The sequence below is a fragment of the Myxine glutinosa genome, chromosome 10, assembly GCF_964187855.1.
Source record: "Myxine glutinosa chromosome 10, kmMyxGlut1.1, whole genome shotgun sequence".
Lineage (NCBI taxonomy): Eukaryota > Metazoa > Chordata > Myxini > Myxiniformes > Myxinidae > Myxine > Myxine glutinosa.
Window position 1 is genome coordinate 32,844,291 of NC_136270.1, and position 21,772 is coordinate 32,866,062.

The 21,772-nt window shown below is 48.4% G+C and overlaps 1 protein-coding gene across 2 annotated transcripts in view; it reads left to right on the forward strand.

The window, feature by feature from the left end:
* The first annotated feature begins 1,315 nt into the window (after positions 1-1,315).
* The window catches only part of ETFA (electron transfer flavoprotein subunit alpha), a 61,019-nt gene continuing 40,562 nt past the window's right edge, over positions 1,316-21,772 (forward strand). Inside the window, exons 1-2 of one of the 2 annotated variants that reach the window (XM_068127418.2) lie at positions 1,316-1,501; positions 15,596-15,745. In XM_068127418.2, the coding sequence (XP_067983519.2) occupies positions 1,472-1,501; positions 15,596-15,745 (180 nt within the window). In that variant the 5' untranslated portion in view covers positions 1,316-1,471. The remainder of the gene's footprint in view (positions 1,502-15,595; positions 15,746-21,772) is intronic. The other variant, XM_068127419.2, reaches the window with a different exon arrangement.

Sequence of the window (21,772 nt, forward strand, 5' to 3'; positions counted from 1 at the left end):
ATATAATAAAATAAATTAAATTAAATATTAAATAATATTAATATTAATATTAAATATTAATAGTAATTAAATATTCTTTAAAAATTTAAAGAATAGGAAAATAGGACTGCGTTTACTTTTTCATGGCTGATAATATAACATGGATCTGCAAAATAAATTGGTATGTGAATACTTGTATACGTACCATATTTGTGGTCAAGTGTTGGTTTTGTTTTGTTTTGTTTTTTCATTCCACATGGCTCAATATTCTTACTGAAGTGAGTAACATTGAAAATAAATTGCATCCATTTATCAAAGAATCAGAATCAGAAGAGTATAGTGAAAACAAACTTCTGAGTTATACTTCTGGGCAGAGAAGCATGATGGTCATAGTAAATATTTTTGTTATTCTCCTCCAAGACATGTCAGGATATTGCCAAATTATGATAAATTATAATTACAGAATATAAAATAGCAACATGTGTACAGGACGGCATCTTTCCTCACAGCAACTTGCTGTCTAAAGTCAATTTGAATGGAATGTTTTGTTGAAATTTCGATTAAATTATTTTATTAAATATAGCAGGCATTGTCTTTTGATAAAGACAATGAACGGACGCAGATTTTCTGGGGGAACCAATATGGCGACGAATCTACTTCCGGTGACTTCACAGCGAATGGACCGATGAGCGTTGATTTGGCGTCGAGCCTCCAATCCACTTAGTATAGAGATCAGTGGGTTCACCCCAGCTCATTTTATTCTTCTTCAGTTTCTTCTTCAGTTTGACAAGTCCCCGGTTAGTAAATCATGTGCTATTCTTAGTTGCCAGCAGATGGCAGAACATTACAATAACACACGTTACTTTTCACATTTAATTCAAAATTTCACCACGAACAAGGAAAGTGAGCGCGGGAAGGAGACTATTTGGTCCCCCGATCTCGTGCTCTATCCACATTCCAGCAAGCGGGAATAATTACACAATTAACCCCAGATCGGGAATCCTGTCAGAGTACCGGCACACAATGGCCTACCTAGGTCGAAGGACACTGCGATCGTTGCCGTCGATGGATCTGAGAGCCAGATTTTCGTCCTCACACTGATGGACTTGAACTGGCAGATTTAAAAAGGGCAAATGCGAAAAGCCAATGCAAAATGCCATGATGATGTAGTTGGTGACAGTAATAAAGAGGTGTATTATTAAAGGCTCTTTTTAAACTGATTTCTAATTCTTCATATCCATGTTTCCATCCAGGCTTCCACGCCAACATACATTTAAAAGCAGCATAAATAAATGTTCTTTTGTAAAACAAATTTACAGATGAATTTAAAGTCTTTACTGAACAAATACTTCCGGGGTGATTGAAGGTTGTTTATTTTTCTGCTCAGTTTGTGCCATATCTGGACACGTCGTTGCTTTGGGCATTTTGTGACACCTTCGGTCTCCTCGTTGGTTTATGTCAAGCACTCATCTGGTCCAGCTGTAACCTTACGATGTTCTCAAGAGCTGCTTTCTCCGTCATGGTAAATTTTAACCCTTACTGTTGATAGGGACAAATAGGTTTTATGAATGGTTGCTTCATTGATATTTTACAAATGTAAAACTTTATGAATCTCATCATTTTGTGAATCTTCCTCACGAAGCTCGGGAGAAGGAACGAAAGCGAAAACTGAGAGGTGGACGGACAAATGGGCTGGGGGAACGAGGGGTGGGGGTCCTGGGGGAGCGAGGGGTGGGGGTCCTGGGGGAGTGAGGGAAATGGGTGGGGGTCCTGGGGGAGCGAGGGAAATGGGTGGGGGTCTTGGGGGAGCGAGGGAAATGGGTGGGGGTCCTGGGGGAGCGAGGGAAATGGGTGGGGGTCCTGGGGGAGCGAGGGAAATGGGTGGGGGTCCTGAGGGAGCGAGGGAAATGGGTGGGGGTCCTGGGGGAGCGATGGAAATGGGTGGGGGTCCTGGGGGAGCGAGGGAAATGGGTGGGGGTCCTGGGGGAGCGAGGGAAATGGGTGGGGGTCCTGGGGGAGCGAGGGAAATGGGTGGGGGTCCTGGGGGAGCGAGGGAAATGGGTGGGGGTCCTGGGGGAGCGAGGGAAATGGGTGGGGGTCCTGGGGGAGCGAGGGAAATGGGTGGGGGTCCTGGGGGAGCGAGGGAAATGGGTGGGGGTCCTGGGGGAGCGAGGGAAATGGGTGGGGGTCCTGGGGGAGCGAGGGAAATGGGTGGGGGTCCTGGGGGAGCGAAAGAAATGGGTGGGGGTCCTGGGGGAGCGAGGGAAATGGGTGGGGGTCCTGGGGGAGCGAGGGAAATGGGTGGGGGTCCTGGGGGAACGAGGGGTGGTGGTCCTGGGGGAACGAGGGGTGGTGGTCCTGGGGGAACGAGGGGTGGTGGTCCTGGGGGAACGAGGGGTGGTGGTCCTGGGGGAACGAGGGGTGGGGGTCCTGGGGGAGCGAGGGAAATGGGTGGGGGTCCTGGGGGAGCGAGGGAAATGGGTGGGGGTCCTGGGGGAGCGAGGGAAATGGGTGGGGGTCCTGGGGGAGCGAGGGAAATGGGTGGGGGTCCTGGGGGAGCGAGGGGTGGGGATCCTGGGGGAGTGAGAGAAATGGGTGGGGGTCCTGGGGGAACGAGGGGTGGGGATCCTGGAGAACGAGGGAAATGAGGGGTGGGGGTCCTTGGGGAACGAGGGGAATTGAGTGGGGATCCCGTGGGAACGAGGGAAATGAGGGGTGGGGGTCCTTGGGGAACGAGGGGAATTGAGTGGGGATCCCGGGGGAACGAGGGAAATGAGGGGTGGGGTCCTTGGGGAACGAGGGGAATTGAGTGGGGATCTTGGAGAACGAGGGAAATGAGGGGTTGGGGGTCCTTGGGGAACGAGGGGAATTGAGTGGGGATCCTGGAGAACGAGGGAAATGAGGGGTGGGGGTCCTTGGGGAACGAGGGGAATTGAGTGGGGATCCTGGGGGAATGAGGGGAAGGGTCCTGGGGGAACGAGTGTTGAGGGTCCGAGGGGTGGGCAGGGGCTGGGGGAACGATGGGTGAGGATACTGGTGGAACGAGATTTGGGAGTGCTGGTGGAACGAGGGTTTGGGAGTGCTGGTGGAACGAGGTGCTGGTGGAACGAGGGGTGAGGATGCTGGTGGAACGAGGATTTGGGAGTGCTGGTGGAACGAGGTGCTGGTGGAACGAGGGGTGAGGATGCTGGTGGAACGAGGGTTTGGGAGTGCTGGTGGAACGAGGTGCTGGTGGAACGAGGGGTGAGGATGCTGGTGGAACGAGGGTTTGGGAGTGCTGGTGGAACGAGGGTTTGGGAGTGCTGGTGGAACGAGGTGCTGGGGGAACGAGAAGTGAGGATGCTGGTGGAACGAGGATTTGGGAGTGCTGGTGGAACGAGGGTTTGGGAGTGCTGGTGGAACGAGGGTTTGGGAGTGCTGGTGGAACGAGGTGCTGGGGGAACGAGGAGTGAGGATGCTGGTGGAACGAGGATTTGGGGGTGCTGGTGGAACGAGGGTTTGGGAGTGCTGGTGGAACGAGGGTTTGGGAGTGCTGGTGGAACGAGGCTTTTGTGAGTGCTGGTGGAACGAGGGTTTGGGAGTGCTGGTGGAACGAGGTGCTGGGGGAACGAGGGTTTGGGAGTGCTGATGGAACGAGGGTTTGGGAGTGCTGGTGGAACGAGGCTTTTGTGAGTGCTGGTGGAACGAGGGTTTGGGAGTGCTGGTGGAACGAGGTGCTGGGGGAACGAGGAGTGAGGATGCTGGTGGAACGAGGATTTGGGGGTGCTGGTGGAACGAGGGTTTTGTGAGTGCTGGTGGAACGAGGGTTTGGGAGTGCTGGTGGAACGAGGTGCTGGGGGAACGAGGAGTGAGGATGCTGGTGGAACGAGGATTTGGGGGTGCTGGTGGAACGAGGGTTTGTGGGTGCTGGTGGAACGAGGGTTTGTGGGTGCTGGTGGAGCGAGGATTTGGGGGTGCTGGTGGAACGAGGGTTTGGGAGTGCTGGTGGAACGAGGGGTGAGGGTGCTGGGGGAACGAGGAGTGAGGATGCTGGTGGAACGAGGATTTGGGGGTGCTGGTGGAACGAGGGGTGAGGGTGCTGGTGGAACGAGGGGTGAGGGTGCTGGTGGAACGAGGGGTGAGGGTGCTGGTGGAACGAGGGGTGAGGGTGCTGGTGGAACGAGGAGTGAGGGTGCTGGTGGAACGAGGGGTGAGGGTGCTGGTGGAACGAGGGGTGAGGGTGCTGGTGGAACGAGGGGTGAGGGTGCTGGTGGAACGAGGGGTGAGGGTGCTGGTGGAACGAGGGGTGAGGGTGCTGGTGGAACGAGGGGTGAGGGTGCTGGTGGAACGAGGGGTGAGGGTGCTGGTGGAACGAGGGGTGAGGGTGCTGGTGGAACGAGGGGTGAGGGTGCTGGTGGAACGAGGAGTGAGGGTGCTGGTGGAACGAGGGGTGAGGGTGCTGGTGGAACGAGGGGTGAGGGTGCTGGTGGAACGAGGGGTGAGGGTGCTGGTGGAACGAGGGGTGAGGGTGCTGGTGGAACGAGGGGTGAGGGTGCTGGTGGAACGAGGGGTGAGGGTGCTGGTGGAACGAGGGGTGAGGGTGCTGGTGGAACGAGGGGTGAGGGTGCTGGTGGAACGAGGGTGAGGGTGCTGGTGGAACGAGGGGTGAGGGTGCTGGTGGAACGAGGGGTGAGGGTGCTGGTGGAACGAGGGGTGAGGGTGCTGGTGGAACGAGGGGGTGAGGGTGCTGGTGGAACGAGGGGTGAGTGTGCTGGTGGAACGAGGGGGTGAGTGTGCTGGTGGAACGAGGGGGTGAGGATGCTGGTGGAACGAGGGGTGAGGGTGCTGGTGGAACGAGGGGTGAGGGTGCTGGTGGAACGAGGAGTGAGTGTGCTGGTGGAACAAGGGTTTGGGAGTGCTGGTGGAACGAGGGGTGAGGGTGCTGGGGGAACGAGGAGTGAGGGTGCTGGTGGAACGAGGATTTGGGGGTGCTGGTGGAACGAGGGTTTGGGTGTGCTGGTGGAACGAGGGGTGAGGGTGCTGGTGGAACGAGGGGTGAGGGTGCTGGTGGAACGAGGGGTGAGGGTGCTGGTGGAACGAGGGGTGAGGGTGCTGGTGGAACGAGGGGTGAGGGTGCTGGTGGAACGAGGGGTGAGGGTGCTGGTGGAACGAGGGGTGAGGGTGCTGGTGGAACGAGGGGTGAGGGTGCTGGTGGAACGAGGGGTGAGTGTGCTGGTGGAACGAGGGGTGAGTGTGCTGGTGGAACGAGGGGTGAGTGTGCTGGTGGAACGAGGGGTGAGTGTGCTGGTGGAACGAGGGGTGAGTGTGCTGGTGGAACGAGGGGTGAGTGTGCTGGTGGAACGAGGGGTGAGTGTGCTGGTGGAACGAGGGGTGAGAGTGCTGGTGGAACGAGGGGTGAGTGTGCTGGTGGAACGAGGGGTGAGTGTGCTGGTGGAACAAGGGTTTGGGGCTGCTGGTGGAACGAGGATTTGGGGGTGATGGGGGAACGATGGGTGCTGGTGGAACTCAGAGCCAGCCAAAGCTCTGAGTTACTTATACCGCCCACTGCGAAATGGTGGTGTGACATCGGACTGCGGTGTGTGTGTGTGTGTGTGTGTGTGTGTGTGCGTGCGGTTGTGGTTGTGTGGTTGTGTGTGTGTGCGTTCGCGCGTCCATGTCCATCCGACCCTGTCCGGGCCATAACTTTTTTTAACCATTTGAGTTTTGTCATCAAAGTTTCGCCAAACCTTTATCATGATAATACAGAGAAGGAAAATTAATAATTTTGTCAAAAGGTCAAAGGTCAGCATCACATAAAATCGTCAATTTTCATCCGATTGACCTGAAATTTAAAGAATTTTCATATTAGGTCACTGAATTGGTTCACTAATCAAAAGGTAGGATTCGATTGTTTTTGTTCGGTCCGGTCTGGAGAGGACGCTGGCGTTACTTGTTCGCCGCTTCTCCGACTGGGCCTTTGTACTTAGTTTGCTTTCTGGTGGTTGTGGCGGATTTTTGACCGTTGGGTCTGCCCTCTGCTCGGTCCCGGCTCTGCTCCTGGCTTCGCCTGCCCGGCTCCTCCACTGTTTCCTCAGGCCCGCTCCCGTTGTTTGTGGCCGTTGTTTGCGGCTGTGGCTGTTTGCCGCTGTGGTCTTGATTAGCGGCTGCGGTCGTTTGCCGCTGCGTTTGCCGCTTTGCCTCCTCGACCTTGGCCTCATACTCGTCCCTTCGCTCCTGCCTGGCATGGCTCTGAGGTACTCCACCGCAAGGCTTCTTCTGCTCAATACTCACTCCACCCCATCATGCATCTCTGCAATCAGATACCACGGACTCCTGCGACGACCCAGATACATTCATAGAGGCTCCGGTCGTAAGTTTGTTTACTCACAAACAGGTCACTCCATTCCCGTACTCTGGTCGGCTCAGCGCACTCCCACTCATCGTCCCAGCGCACCTGGTCACAGCAACGCACACGATCGCACCTCCTGTCTGCAAACCCTGGCTAAATCACCTGAGTTCATCCCCACCGTACAAAACAACATCAAGCTCACCCTGTTCAATACCCGGTCCCTCAACAACAAAAGCCTCATCCTGAACGACTACATTCTGGACAATAAACTGGACTTTCTCTGTCTCACTGAAACCTGGCAACAACCTCTGGACTACTTCTCACTCAATCTCACTACACCCAATGGATATTCTAACATCAATAAACCACGCTCGGAGGGCCGAGGTGGTGGAATTGCCGTAATTCACCGACAGGACATCAAGACCAGCCTCATCTCCATCTCATCTGCTCCATCATTTGAACACCTGGCTTTTAAACTCTCTGGTCACACACAGTCAGTCATGGCTGTTGTCTACCGCCCTCCCAAACCACACCCATCATTCCTGTCTGACTTCTCCTACTTTCTGACCCAGCTCTGTTCCCTCTCCCCCTCAATCCTCCTCCTCGGTGATTTCAATATCCACATGGACTCCACTGACTCCACAATAACCACTGACTTCACTGATTTACTCACCTGCTTTAACCTCACTCAACATGTCAACTTTCCTACCCATAACCGTGGTCACATTCTGGACCTTGTCTGCTCTACTGGATTAATTTGCACCATCTCTCTGGCTCCGACCTCACCCTCTCTGACCACTTAGCCATCACTATGACCATCAACATCCCCACCCCAGCACCAAGGCATTATCGCACTATCAACTTCCGTAAGCGAAACGCTCTTTCACCTACCTCATTCTCATCCAGCCTCTCTGAAAAAATGTCCACTTCTCCCTTCGTTGACTTCCACACCCCTTCTGACCTCACTGACTACTACAACCACACTCTCTCCTCCTGCCTTGACCAGCTTGCACCTATAAAAACCAAAACAGTTTCTTTCACCCATTCTTCTCCCTGGTTTACCCCTGAACTCCGCATGATGAAAACTCGTGCTCGCCAACTTGAAAGACTCCGCAATAAAACAGGTCTCACAATTCACTCCCAAGCCTACAAGGACCACCTACAGCACTACAAAGATGCCCTCTCCCATGCCCGCTCCGCCTACTACTCTCAAATTATCCACTCTGGCTCTGGAAACCCAAAAGCACTCTTCTCTACAATAAACAAACTCCTCAGCCCCCTGAACACCACCACCCAGTCATTCACAGTAGACAACTGCATCTCCTTCCTTTCATTCTTCCAATGCAAAATTGACAACATCGACAACAGCTTAACCACCACCGCACCCGCTCCCCCTCAAACCACCTGCCCCCCCTTTTCCTGCCAACCCCTGTCTCAATTCTCCCCAGTCTACCCGACTGACCTCTCTGAACTCCTCATAGGAATGAAAACTGCCACCTGCACTCTTGACCCCATCCCCTCCAGCTTTGTCAAGGCCTCCCTTCCTGCTCTCTCTCCACTTATCACTGCAACAATAAACTCCTCCCTGTCTACAGGCATCGTCCCACCATCCCTCAAAATTGCTGCTGTTACCCCCATTCTGGAAAAACCTGGACTCAACCCTGACACCCTAAATAACTTCAGACCCATCTCCAACCTACCCTTTCTGTCAAAAGTTTTGGAACGCGCTGTAGCCACTCAACTCAAACATCACCTCTCTGCCAATAACCTGTATGAAACATTCCAATCCGGATTCCGCTCCAACCACAGTACTGAAACTGCTCTCCTCAAAATCACCAATGACCTCCTCCTCTCCTCTGACGCTGCCAACCTCAACATTCTCATCCTCCTCGACCTCAGCGCCGCCTTTGACACCATCAATCACACCATCCTCCTCACCCGACTTGAAACCACCTTTAACATTACCGGCACTGCCCTCTCTTGGATCAAATCATACCTCTCTGACAGACGCCAATTCATCTCAATCAATAACTGCAAATCCCCCACTGCTCCCCTCCCGCAAGGTGTCCCCCAAGGTTCAGTTCTCGGCCCCCTCCTCTTCATCCTGTACCTGTCCCCCCTTGGTCACTTGATCCGCCGTCATGGCCTCCAATTCCACTGCTTCGCCGATGACATCCAGCTTTTCATCTCCACCAAGTCCATCTCCACCGCCACCCACTCTATCCTGACAAACTGCATCACTGAAATAAAATCCTGGCTTCAAATCAACTTCCTCAAACTTAACTATGATAAATCTGAAATAATCATCATTGGCCCAAAAACGCTCACCAAATCCACCCATAACTTTGCCCTCAACATCGACGGTTTCCCAGTATCCACCTCCCCTCACATCCGGAATCTTGGCATCATCTTTGACCAAACCCTCTCCTTTGACAAATACACTAAACAGATCACAAAGACAGCCTTCTTTCACCTGAAAAACATCGCCCGTCTCCGTCCATCCCTCTCCTCCACGGCTGCAGAAACCCTCATCCACACTTTCATCACCTCCCGTCTGGACTACTGCAACAGCCTCCTCTATGGTTCACCCTCGATAATCACCAATAAACTCCAATACATTCAGAACTCCGCTGCCTGTCTACTCACCCATTCCCGGACCCGTGACCACATCACCCCCGTCCTTTACAAGCTTCACTGGCTCCCCATCCCCCAGAGAATCCAGTACAAAATCCTCCTCTTGACCTACAAAGCCCTCCATAACCTGGCCCCCGTTCCTACCTGGCTGACCTCTCCAGACACACTCCCACCCGCAACCTCCGCTCTGCTGGTACCAACCTCCTGACCCCCCCCCCCCTGACCCCTGACCCCCCCCCCCCCCCCCCCCCCATGCAGACCAAATTCAGATCCTGGGGGGACAGGGCCTTCTCCATCGCTGCTCCCACCCTCTGGAACTCACTACCTCACACCATCAGAGACTCCTCCTCACTCACCACATTCAAAACATCACTCAAGACCCACCTGTTCAACACTGCATTCAACATTTAACCCACAGCATTTAACCCCTGACTATCTCTTCTCCTTCTCCTTCCTTTTGCTTTGATTAATTTACCTATTGATTTTTGTCTTTTTGCACTTGTTTTTTGTACTCTGTCAAAGCGCCTTTGGGCTTCTTGAAAAGCGCTATATAAAATAAATGTATTATTATTATTATTATTATAAAATCATCAATTTTTGTTCAATTGACCTGAAATTAGAAGAATTTGCATATCGGGTCACATAATTGGTTCACCAATCAAAAGCTAGAAGCCGATTTTTTTTTTTAGATCTAAAGCTCAAAGGTCAAGGCTGCATAAAATCATCAATTTTCATTTTGTATTTTTTACCTTTGCCACCAAAGGTGGATGTAGGTTATATTTTCACCCCTGTCTGTCTGTCTGTTTGTTACTTGCTGGAAAAGATTCCGGCAAGTATGTTGGTTGGTTGGTTTGTTACTTTCCGGAAAAGATTCCGGCAAGTATGTTGATCGGTTTGTTTGTCTGTCTGTTTGTTACTTGCTGGAATAGATTCCGGCAAGATTGTTGGTTGGTTGGTTTGTCTGTTTGTTTGTCTGTTTGTAGCACTACGTCTACACCGTTGCACGTAGAATCGCCAAACTTTACACACGTTTGTTTTGCCCTGGAATAGACTGTGCCAAATTTTTAACTCTCTCGGCCCAAGGCCTCCATTATGACATCATAATTCGATAATTCGACAAGTACAAAACTTCATCCAATCAAGCTGCAATTTCTTGAGTGCCATGTCGGCATAAACTGGTGGACAAAACAAATAATGTTGACGTCATCGGTCACGTGGTTCGGCCGCCATCTTGGAAAAACCGAAAAACTTTGCACCTCTATATCTCCGAAAGTGCTGAATAGAAAGAACTCTCCATGGGGAAAAAAATTGTTAATGATGTCATAGGTGCCTCCATTATGACGTCATAATTCGACAAGTACAAAACTTCATCCGATCAAGATGAAATTTCTTGAGCATAATCTAGGAATAAATTAGTTGAGAAAACAATGATGACGTCATCGGTCACGTGGTTCGACCGCCATATTTGTCCAAAATGGCCGATTTTAAAAAAGTACATTCCGGCAAGTCCTCGGTCTCTGACCTATTTTTCATCTGTCTGTCTGTTTGTCTGTCTGTTCGCAGCACTACGTCTACACCGTTGCACGTAGAATCGCCAAACTTTACACACATATTTGTCTTGACCTGGAATAGACTGTGCCCAATTTTTAACTCTCTGGGCCCAAGGCCTCCATTATGACGTCATAATTCGATAATTCGACAAGTACAAAACTTCATCCAATCAAGATGCAATTTCTTGAGCGCCATGTCGGCATAAACTGGTGGAGAAAACAAATAATGATATCGGTCACGTGGTTCGGCCGCCATCTTGGAAAAACCGAAAAACTTTGCACCTCTATATCTCTGAAAGTGCTGAATAGAAAAAAATTGACATGGCTCATTGCAAAGAACTCTCCATGGGGAATAAAATATGTTAATGATGTCATCGGTCACGTGGTTCGGTCGCCATCTTGGAAAAAACAAAAAACTTTGCACCTCCATATCTCCGAAAGTGCTGAATAGAAAAAATTGAGACATGGCTCTTTGTAAAGAACTCTCCAGGGGGAATAAAATATGTTAATGATGTCATTGGTCACGTGGTTCGGCCGCCATCTTGGAAAAACCAAAAAACTTGGCACGTCCATATCTCCGAAAGTGCTGAATATAAAAAATTGAGACATGGCTCATTGTAAAGAACTCTCCATGGGGAATAAAATATTTTAATGTCATTGGTGCCTCCATTATGACATCATAATTCGACAAGTACAAAACTTCATCGATCAAGATGAAATTTCTTGAGCATCATCAAGGAATAAATTAGTTTATAAAACAAATAATGACGTCATCAGTCACGTGGTTCGGCCGCCATATTTGTCCAAAATGGCCGATAAAAAAGTACATTCCGGCAAGTCCTCAGTCTCTGACCGATTTTTCATCTGTCTGTCTGTTACTTGCCGGAAAAGATTCCGGCAAGTATGTTGGTTGGTTGGTTTGTCTGTCTCTCTGTTTGTTACTTGCCGGAAAAGATTCCGGCAAGTATGTTGGTCTGTTTGTTACTTGCCGGAAAAGATTCCGGCAAGTATGTTGGTTGGTTGGTTTGTCTGTCTGTTTGTCTGTTTGTGTGCAGTACTCTGTCTACATCGTTGCACCTAGAATCGCCATACTTTACACACATATTTGTCTTGCCCTGGAATAGACTGTGCCCAATTTTTAACTCTCTCGGCCCAAGGCCTCCATTATGACGTCGTAATTCGATAATTTGACAAGTACAAAACTTCATCCAATCAAGATGCAATTTTTTGAGTGCCATGTCGGCATAAACTGTTGGAGAAAAAAAATAATGATGACGTCATCGGTCACGTGGTTCGCCCGCCATCTTGGAAAAACCAAAAAACTTGGCACGTCCATATCTCCGAAAGTGCTGAATAGAAAAAATTGAGACATGGCTCATTGTAAAGAACTCTCCATGGGGAATAAAATATGTTAATGATGATGTCATAGGTGCCTCCATTATGACGTCATAATTCGACAAGTACAAAACTTCATCCGATCAAGATGAAATTTATTGAGTATAATCTAGGAATAAATGAGTTTAGAAAACAAATAATGATGACGTCATCAGTCACATGGTTCGGTCGCCATATTTGTCCAAAATGGCCGATTTAAAAAAGTACATTCCGGCAAGTCCTCGGTCTCTGATCGATTTTTCATCTGTTTGTCTGTCTGTTTGTGCGCAGTACTACGTCTCCATCGTTGCACATAGAATCGCCATATTGTACACACATATTTGTCTTGCCCTGGAATAGACTGTGCCCAATTTTTAACTCTGTGGGCCCAAGGCCTCCATTATGACGTCATAATTCGATAATTCGACAAGTACAAAACTTCATCCATTCAAGATGCAATTTCTTGAGCGCCATGTCGGCATAAACTGGTGGAGAAAAAAAAAATGATGTCATCGGTCACGTCGTTTGGCCCCCATATTTTTTATTCCGGCAAGTCCTCGGTCTCTGGCCGATTTTTCATTTGTTTGTCTGTTTGTTACTTGCCAGAAAAGATTCCGGCAAGTATGTTGGTTGGTTGGTTTGTTACTTGCCGGAAAAGATTCCGGCAAGTATGTTGATCGGTTGGTTTGTCTGTTTGTCTGTTTGTCTGTCTGTCTTTTTCTGTTTGTTCGCAGTACTACGTCTACACTGTTGCACGTAGAATCGCCAAACTTTACACACATTTGTCTTGCCCTGGAAAAGACTGTGCCCAATTTTTAACTCTCTCGACCCAAGGCCTCCATTATGATGTCATAATTCGACAAGTACAAAACTTCATCCGATCAAGATTAAATTTCTTGAACATCATCAAGGAATAAATTAGTTTAGAAAACAAATAATGATGACGTCATCGGTCACGTGGTTCGGCCGCCATATTTGTACAAAATGGCCGATAAAAAAGTACATTCTGGCAAGTCCTCAGTCTGACCGATTTTTCATCTGTTTGTCTCTCTGTCTGTCTGTCTGGTTGTGCACAGTACTACGTCTACACCGTTGCACATAGAATCACCATACTTTACACACGTATTTGTCTTGCCCTGGAATAGACTGTGCCCAATTAACTCTCTGGGCCCAAGGCCTCCATTATGACGTCATAATTCGATAATTCGACAAGTACAAAACTTCATCCAATCAAGATGCAATTTCTTGAGTGCCATGTCGGCATAAACTGGTGGAGAAAACAAATAATAATGACGTCATCGGTCACGTGGTTTGGCCGCCATCTTGGAAAAACCGAAAAACTTTGCACCTCTATATCTCCGAAAGTGCTGAATAGAAAAAATTGAGACATGGCTCATTGTAAAGAACTCTCCATGGGGAATAAAATATGTTAATGATGATGTCATAGGTCACGTGGTTCATCCGCCATCTTGGAAAAACCGAAAAACTTAATCCAAAATGGCCGATTAAAAAAAGTTCATTCCGGCAAGTCCTCGGTCTCTGACCGATTTTTGATTTGTTCGCCTGTCTGTTTGTGAACAAAATATCTCAAAACGTTGCAGACGGATTCGTACGAAATTTGGCAGAGATGTAGTGTATGTGACAAGGACGAAATGATTAGATTTCTGTGAATATCCGGATTCGGATCTGGCTATGAGAATTTTTAAAGCGATTCTTCACCATTGGGAGGTAGGGCCAAAAACGATACATAGCAGGATATTTCAAAAAGTTATGGATGGATTTGGACGAAACTTGTTGGACAGGTTGTGTGTGCAACGAGGAAGAATGAATTTAATTTTGGTGAAGATCCGGATTCGGATCCGGCTATTAGAATTTTGAAAGTGATTCTTCACCATTTGGAGATTAGGCCAAAAACGATACATAGCAGGATATCTCAAAGAGTTATGGATGTATTTGGACGAAAGTTGTTGGAGAGGTTGTGTGTGCAACGAAGAAGAATCAATTTAATTTTGGTGAAGATCCGGATCTGGATCCAGCTGGTATAATTTTTAAGTGATTCTTCACCATTGAGTAATATGGCCAACCAGGCAGAGGTATGCTCTCTACTGAGTGCCGTTGTAGTTTTTACTCTAGTTGGATTTTTACGCAAAATCAAAATGTGCACATGAAGTCAGCCTATGTGAAAGAAGAAAGTTTACCGAGCAGTCGTGATCACTTTGTTATTTATTTTCAGTTTTGGAGCAAAGCAGGAAGCTTATTTATTTTATGCACAATGGATGATATAAAAATATTATGTCGGTAGGGTAAAGCAATATCTAGAGTCAGGTAGATCTGAATAGGTAACATGCTTCGACTGTCGCGATAGGGAATCTACCTTGTAATAAGTTGTGTTAGTGCGGTTTGTCGGGTTAAGATGTATTCCTGTGAACATACCAGGATGTTCGTGTGCTAGGTAGTTAGGGATTAAAGATAACGGCCCCTGTGTGTCAAACCTGGTAGTCAAACCTTTGTCCCTTATGGCAATGCACACCAACATAGACGCTTAGACAGGCCCTGTAGTGCACACAGTAAGTAAATTCCCTTCCCTGACAAGGACTTCGGAAGAAAACAGGCAAGAGGCCAGTTCAGGGCACCGCCGATGATGGCCGCCGCCAGCTACACCTCTGGCAGGCCTCGAGTGGCACGAGCTATGACCACGTTACAGGCCTGTGATTCGGTGGAGGGCACTGATTAGGTGGCGCGCCAAGGCTGACGTCACCGCCGCAAGGCTATATAGGGGCGCGCCGAACGACATTTTCCCTCTTGCCCTCTTGCATTTCAGCAGTTCGGTCTTGCACATCCGGATCTTCTTGCTTGCGCAGCACGTCTCTCTGGCAGCTCGAACTCTCGTGCGCGCGTCCTTCCCTGGCTGTCTTGTGCTCTCTGCGCTTTTCCTTTTGGTCTTGAGAGGTCCTGGTGGTCGTTGGCTCGCCATCTGCGTGGTGCTTGGAGCAGTGCTCGGTGCTTTTGGTGCTTTGGGGCCTCGTGTGCGATCGGTGCTTCTGGAGCTTGGAGTGGTGTACGGACCTCGTGGTGTGCGACCGATTGGAGCTTGGAGCGAGGCCTGGTGGCGCGCGAACGGGGCCGAGCAGAGCCGTGTTTGGACGACAGACAATACAAGACGACAGACGAGATAAGGCTGCATCCACACCCCACATTTACAAGTACATGACGTTTCCTTTTTATTAATTCATCTTCCCTTGTTCGTTTCTGAAGTCCGGTGTGTGGGATCCCAATATAGGATTTAGTTTAATTGATTGCCGTCGCGTTTCCTTGTTTCGGGTTCCGTGGAATAAATCTCTATTTTTGTACGATAAATCTTGTCATTCGTGAGTACCTTAATTTCCCTGCAACTGCCATCGGTTCACCAGAAGGTAAGCGCTTTTTCACAGCTTTCCACTTCCCTTTTTCCTCCCGCGTTTTATAGCCGAATCCGAGTTGGTCGTCGCCTCCATTAAAGCCGTTCTGGTCTTCTGCGGTCCCTGGTATTAACCGGAAGGGTCCGCACGACAATGCAGTATTTTAAAGAATTTACGATATTTGCAAAATGCTTTCAGGTTTGCAATATGGAAACCAAGTTAATTCTGATGACTTCTCAACTGCAACTATTCAAATCTGATTTAATTGCCCAAGTTATTTATTGTGTTGCTGTTTTCTTTGTTTTCACTTTTTTTTTTTTTTTTACCTTCAGGCTGGACCTTTACGGAGGTTGCAAAGCACGCTTGTGGTTGCAGAGCCAGTTGCTGGAGCCGTGGCACCTGTCACGTTGAACGCCATTTCAGCTGCTCACAAACTTGGGGGCTCAGTGTCTTGCCTAGTCACTGGGAATGACTGTGCTTCGGTGGGTAAAGCAAATGATGAATTCTGGCATTATTATTGTTATGCACACAGTCACTTGTAAAGTTTTGATTTCCGTTTGATTCCAGGAATGTATTCGGAGAATTTAAGCAGTTTTTTCAATAATGTTTTTTTCATGGCTTTTTGTGTCACCCCCATGTGTCACCTTTGGCCAGCTTGGTATGGCCATGAAAGATAGCAGTTTCAGTATTTTGCTTTGGAAACGATGGGTGCTAATCACTTTGGGAGACATATTTATCCCCACGCCTTAAAATATATAATGGGAGTGGGGTGGCAGGAGGGAATATTGTAATTGTCTCTTTGTCTGTCTGTCTGTCCATCACGCTATCTTCTCCTAAACGATTGAGCAGAAAGTCACCAAACTTGGTAATTATGATCACTACATGGCAATAAGGTGCAAGTGCAGTGTCGTTTTTATCGCCCCCCCCAAAAAGGGGGGGTTTTATCCCCCCCCCCCCCCCCCAAAAGATCAAATACCAAAAAATACAATTACAGGTACATTTTAAACATTTTAAAATGAAACTTTGTAAATGCAATCCACACTGGGGGACACAAAGTATTGTTACATTTATGGGTGCAGGTAATGGAATACGTTAGTCAAGGTAGGATTGTATAGGCTATAGCAGGGGTCAGGAACCTTTTTGACTGGGAGAGCCATAAAAGCCAAATATTTCTAAATATATTTCATTGAGAGCCATATAGTATTTTTAACGTATAATAAATTAAATGTCTTACTTTTAATGCGACTTCTGGTGCTGCATGGTTTTGCTGATGGCCTTGTAGTCTGGTTCATACGTGGTGAGGTTGAGCTTCATGCAGGCGTTGAGGCTTCCATCAGTTAAACGTGAGCGTAGGTTGGTCTTAATGTTCCTCATACGCGAGAATGACTGCTCACATGCATATGTAGAGCCAAACATGGTCAATACGGCAATACTCACACGCTGCATTGTGTGGTATGTCACAGGAAGCTCGTTCCATGTTTTAAGAATCAGCTGGTCTTCAGGTTGAAGATTTTTCATTTCTGTCCACTTGTGTTCCCTCGCCAGCTCTGCTCGCTGTCGCGCAAGACTTTCCAACTCTCCATTAAGTGACTTGAACTTACTCATCCACATGTCTGATGCCTTCAGGTCAGCAACTTCCAGCTCAAAGTCTCCGATAGAGACCCCGGGGATGCATGTCAGGTCGATTTTGTCCACTGCACACTCATGTGGATGAGTGATGAACTTGAAAAGACCAGTGCGCGCACGAAATTCTCCAAAACGTGCTTTGAATGACTGCAGGAGATTGGACGTAAAGCCAGCTAGCTGCTGGAGATCCAGATGTTGAGTGGAGTCACTTGCTAAGCATGCATCTCTAAATTGTTGCAGTCTTTCAAAGTGCAGAAGACGACCTGTTTCAATGTCCCTGAGAAAGACTTCCAGCTTGCTTTCAAATGCAAACACTGCTTGTTGAAGGGATGAGATTGTATTTCCAATACCTTGCATTTTCACATTGAGCTGGTTCAGATGGCCAGTTATGTCCACGAGATAGTGAAACTGCAGGAGCCAGTCAGTGTTGTCTAGCTCAGGATGCTTGACGCCTTTCATTTCAAGAAAAGTCCGGATTTCACTCAGGCAAGCTGCAAAACGGCTGAGCACCTTCCCCCTTGACAACCAACGCACGTTGCTGTGTAAAAGCAGACCGGGATAATGATTCCCAACTTCTTCTAACAGAGCTTTAAACTGGCGATCATTTAAAGCTCGGGCAACAATAAAGTTGACCACTCGAATGACCAGCGACATCACCTCACCAAGCTCCTGGCCACACGTCTGAGCGCAAAGTGCCTCCTGGTGCAGGATGCAATGAAAACTTAGGATGGCTCTCTTTTCATGTTCACGGAGAAGCGCTACAAATCCTTTGTTCTTCCCCAACATACAGGGTGCACCATCAGTACAGACAGAAATAAGTTTATCCATCGGTAGTTTTTTTTCTTTAGCAAACTCCATGAAAGACGTGAATAAATCCTCTCCTCTTGTTGTCCCTTTCATTGGCAAAACAGCCAAGCTTTCCTCACGCAGTGTGTCACCTGCAGCATACCTGGCAATTATACTGCACTGAGATAGATGGCTAACGTCTGTTGACTCATCTAACGCGAGAGAAAAGTATGTCCCGGCGTTTATGTCCTTAATTTGTGTTTCCTCGACTTGATTTGCCATCATGATGCTACGATCGTGCACAGTTCTTGCTGGCAGGGGCATGTCTTTTATTCGTTTGATTATCTTGTCTTTATTTGGGAAGTCATCAAACAGTTCATTGGCCACATCAAGCATGAATGTTTTGGCATACTCACCATCTGTGAATGGCTTTCCATTCCTTACTATTGCCAAAGCACCCGCAAAGCTAGCGGAATTCCCGTCACCTTGCTTGGTCCACACACGTAGTTGCTGCTGACTCGTCTGCACTCTCCGCTGTAGCTCCTCGCATGCCCTTTTCCTGCTGTCCCCCGCTGGATATTTCGATGCAAATGAAGCATGGTGCGTATCGAAGTGCCGCTTTATATTTGACCGTTTCATCGATGCAATTTTATCATTGCATATTAGACATACCGCAGATCCTGCTCTCTCACCAAATGCAAATTCCTCTGTCCACGCAGCCTGGAATGCACGGTAATCATCGTCTTTTTTTCTTTTCGCCATCTTTTCCGTTACAAGGGTTGAAGCGGATAAACTAGTTGGCTATCTGATAAAATTGATTTCTTCACCTTTACAATGACGCGGACATGCTCGCGAGCCATTGGTTCCCGACCCGACCCACGGGTGACCCGTGACCCGTGAAATTTATCTTCAAAACTAATTTCTGTTTACTTTAAAATGACACAGTATTATTAAGAAATATCACAAGTATTTTAAAATCAGTTCCAAACTGATTTTTTTTTTTTTTTCAACTCAAAATTGTCTGGGAGCCATATGCCGTCACCGGAAGAGCCATATATGGCTCGCGAGCCATAGGTTCCCGACCGCGGGGCTATAGGGTAGTGTGCTCCTACTGTCGTGAAGAAGAAGAAACCTTCCTGTAATCGTCAGGCCCGGATGTCACGTAAGTGTATATTTGTCTCCATGCGAGGGATGGAGCTATGCTAATTAGGAAGGGTATAAGAGTAGATTTCCTGTGTGTAAATTGCCTCTGTAGTTTCCTCTTTGTTCTTATAAAACACTACACCACCAGCCATGCGATCAGCATCTGAAATAAATAACGCAATCGCCGGATCTGGGCACCACTACTAACACCACCGAGCCGAATATGCTCGATGAGCGACAAGTGTGGCTGTGAAGCCACGCCCCAAAGAATAATTGGATGGAGCGATGCGATGGCGTGGCATGATTGGTGAGAGTGTGACGTCAGCGTCAAACATTCCAGCACCAAGGACAAAAAGGCAGAGCACCGCCATTTTCTCTCTTGGTCCGGGCTCCTGCTACATCGGTGTGTACCCTGGTTTAGAATAGGTACACCGTATCCCTGCGTGTCGTAGGAGGCAACTAAGAGGGTTGGCGTCAGGAAGGGCATCCGGCCAGAAAAACATTGCCTCAAAAAGAGAACCATGACAATTACAACTACATATGGGCAGGGTACAGCCCGAAGTGGAGATCGGTTTCTGAGGTTTGGGACATGGAATGTAGGGACAATGACAGGGAGATCAGGAGAAGTGGTGGAAGTATCGGCCAGAAGAAGAGTGGACATATGTTGTGTGCAGGAGACGAGATGGAAGGGAAGTGGTGTGAGAATGGTGAAGGGTAGGCAGGGACAGAAATACAAGTTTGTGTGGCAAGGGTGCCCGGAGGGCGTGAATGGTGTTGGTGTCCTGTTGTCAGGAGTTTGTAGACAGTGTGGTGAGTGTGACTAGACTGAGTGACAGGTTGATGATGGTGAAAATGATGATTGGAAAGCTCTTGGTGAACGTCATCTCGGGATATGCTCCGCAGGTTGGTCGGAGCGATGAAGAGAAGGACAAGTTCTGGTGTGCGATAGAGAAGCCAATGGAAAACGTGAAAGATGAGGAAGTTGTTGTGGTCGGAGGAGACCTAAATGGGCATGTGGGAAGGAGTATGGACGGTTTTGAGGGATGGATATGGTGTGAGAAATGGAGAAGGTGAAAGGATTTTTTGAGTTTGCTGATGGAGCTGATTTGTTGATTTGTAATATTCAGTTCCAGAAAGAGGATAATAAGCTTGTTACATACACGTCAGGTGGGTCGACGACAACCGTTGCCTACCTGCTGGTGCGTAGGCGAGACAGGGGGCACCTCTGGGACACAAAGGTGATCCCGGGGGAGGAGGCTGTTTCACAGCACCACTTGGTTGTCTGCGACATAAGGGTGCAAGGTGCGAAGAGAGCTCGGCGGGTGAAGTACCAACCGAGAATGAAGGTGTGGAGGGTGAAATAGGTGACAGTAAGGGAGGCATTAAAAGACGGGCTGAGTATGGCAGAGGATGATGTGGTTGAGCTTGAAAGTGGTTGGATGTCAATGCAAGATAGTCTGCTGGGAGCCGTTGGTGAGGTATGTGGATGGACAAAAGGACCACCGAGGCACTCGGAAACATGGTGGTGGGATGATGAAGTTGGAAAGAGGATTGACGAGAAAAGGAAGAAGTTCAAGGAGTGGCAGAAGGCGAAGGGTACGGGAGCAGAAAAAGCAGAGCATGGAAGTTATAAGGCAGCCAAGAAGGCTACAAAGAAAGAGGTAGCAAAGGCGCAGGAGGCATGTACGAAAATGTTCGGAGAACGCTTGGATTTGGAAGAGGGTCAGAGAGCGGTATTTAGGATTGCAAAGCAGATAGCGAAAGAGAGGTGTGATGTGATGGGGGTGAGTTGCTTGAAGGATGAAGTGGGACAAATCGTTGTGGACCCAGATGGAATTATATGAAGATGGAAAAGATATATGGAAATGCTGTTGAATACAGAGAATGAATGGGATGGCAACATAGAGAGTAACCCAGTTTTAGGACCGACAGAGAAGATAACTGAGAAGGAAGTTGAGGAAACGATAAAAGCAATGAAGAGTAGAAAAGCGGGAGGGCCTACGGGAGTTGTGGGACATATGTTGAAGGCAGCAGGAAGTTGGGGGTGTGAAGAGAATGACAGAGATCTGTAATCTGGTGGTGAAAGAAGGCCGCATTCCAGTGGATTGGGAACTGAGTACCCTCGTCCCTCTATACAAGCGGAAAGGTGACCCTCTGGAGTGTGGCTCGTACCGAGCGAGAAAAGTTATTGGAGCATGGAATGAAGGTATTGGAAAGGGTGTTGGAGAGGAGGATAAGGAAGAAGGTGAAGATCGACGAAATGCAGTTTGGATTTATTCCAGGAAGAGGAACGACAGACGCTCTCTTTATTGTGAGGCAGTTGCAGGAGAAGTACATGGAGAAGAGGAAGAAGTTGTTTCTTGGGTTTGTTGATCTGGAGAAAGCATTCGATAGGGTTCCACGCAAAGTATTGGCATGGGCATTGAGGAAGTTAGGCGTGGAGGATGGTTGATCAGAGTAATGATGGCAATGTACAAAAGAGCGGGCACAGCTGTAAGGACGAAGTACGGGAACAGTGGTGAGTTTGTGGTGAAGGTGGGAGTGCATCAGGGGTCGGTACTAAGTCCACTACTATTTGTAGCTGTGATGGAGGTCCTGGCTCAGAATGTAAAGGAGGGTTTACCGTGGGAGTTGTTGTATGCAGATGATCTGGTGTTGATTGTGGAAAGTATGGATGGACTGAAGGAAAAGATGAACAAATGGAAGGAATGTATGGAGACAAAAGGTCTGAAGGTGAATATCGGAAAGACGAAGGGGATGGCAAGTGGTAAAACATGTGGTGAGGTGGAAAGAACTGGGAAGTGGCCATGTGCTGTGTGCAGGAAGGGTGTCGGAGTGAACTCCATTCAATGTACAATGTGCGCAGAGTGGGTTCATCAAAAATGTAGTGGTCTGAGAGGGTCATTAACCAGTGTGGCAGCTACATTCAAATGAAAGGTGTGCACAGAGGGAGC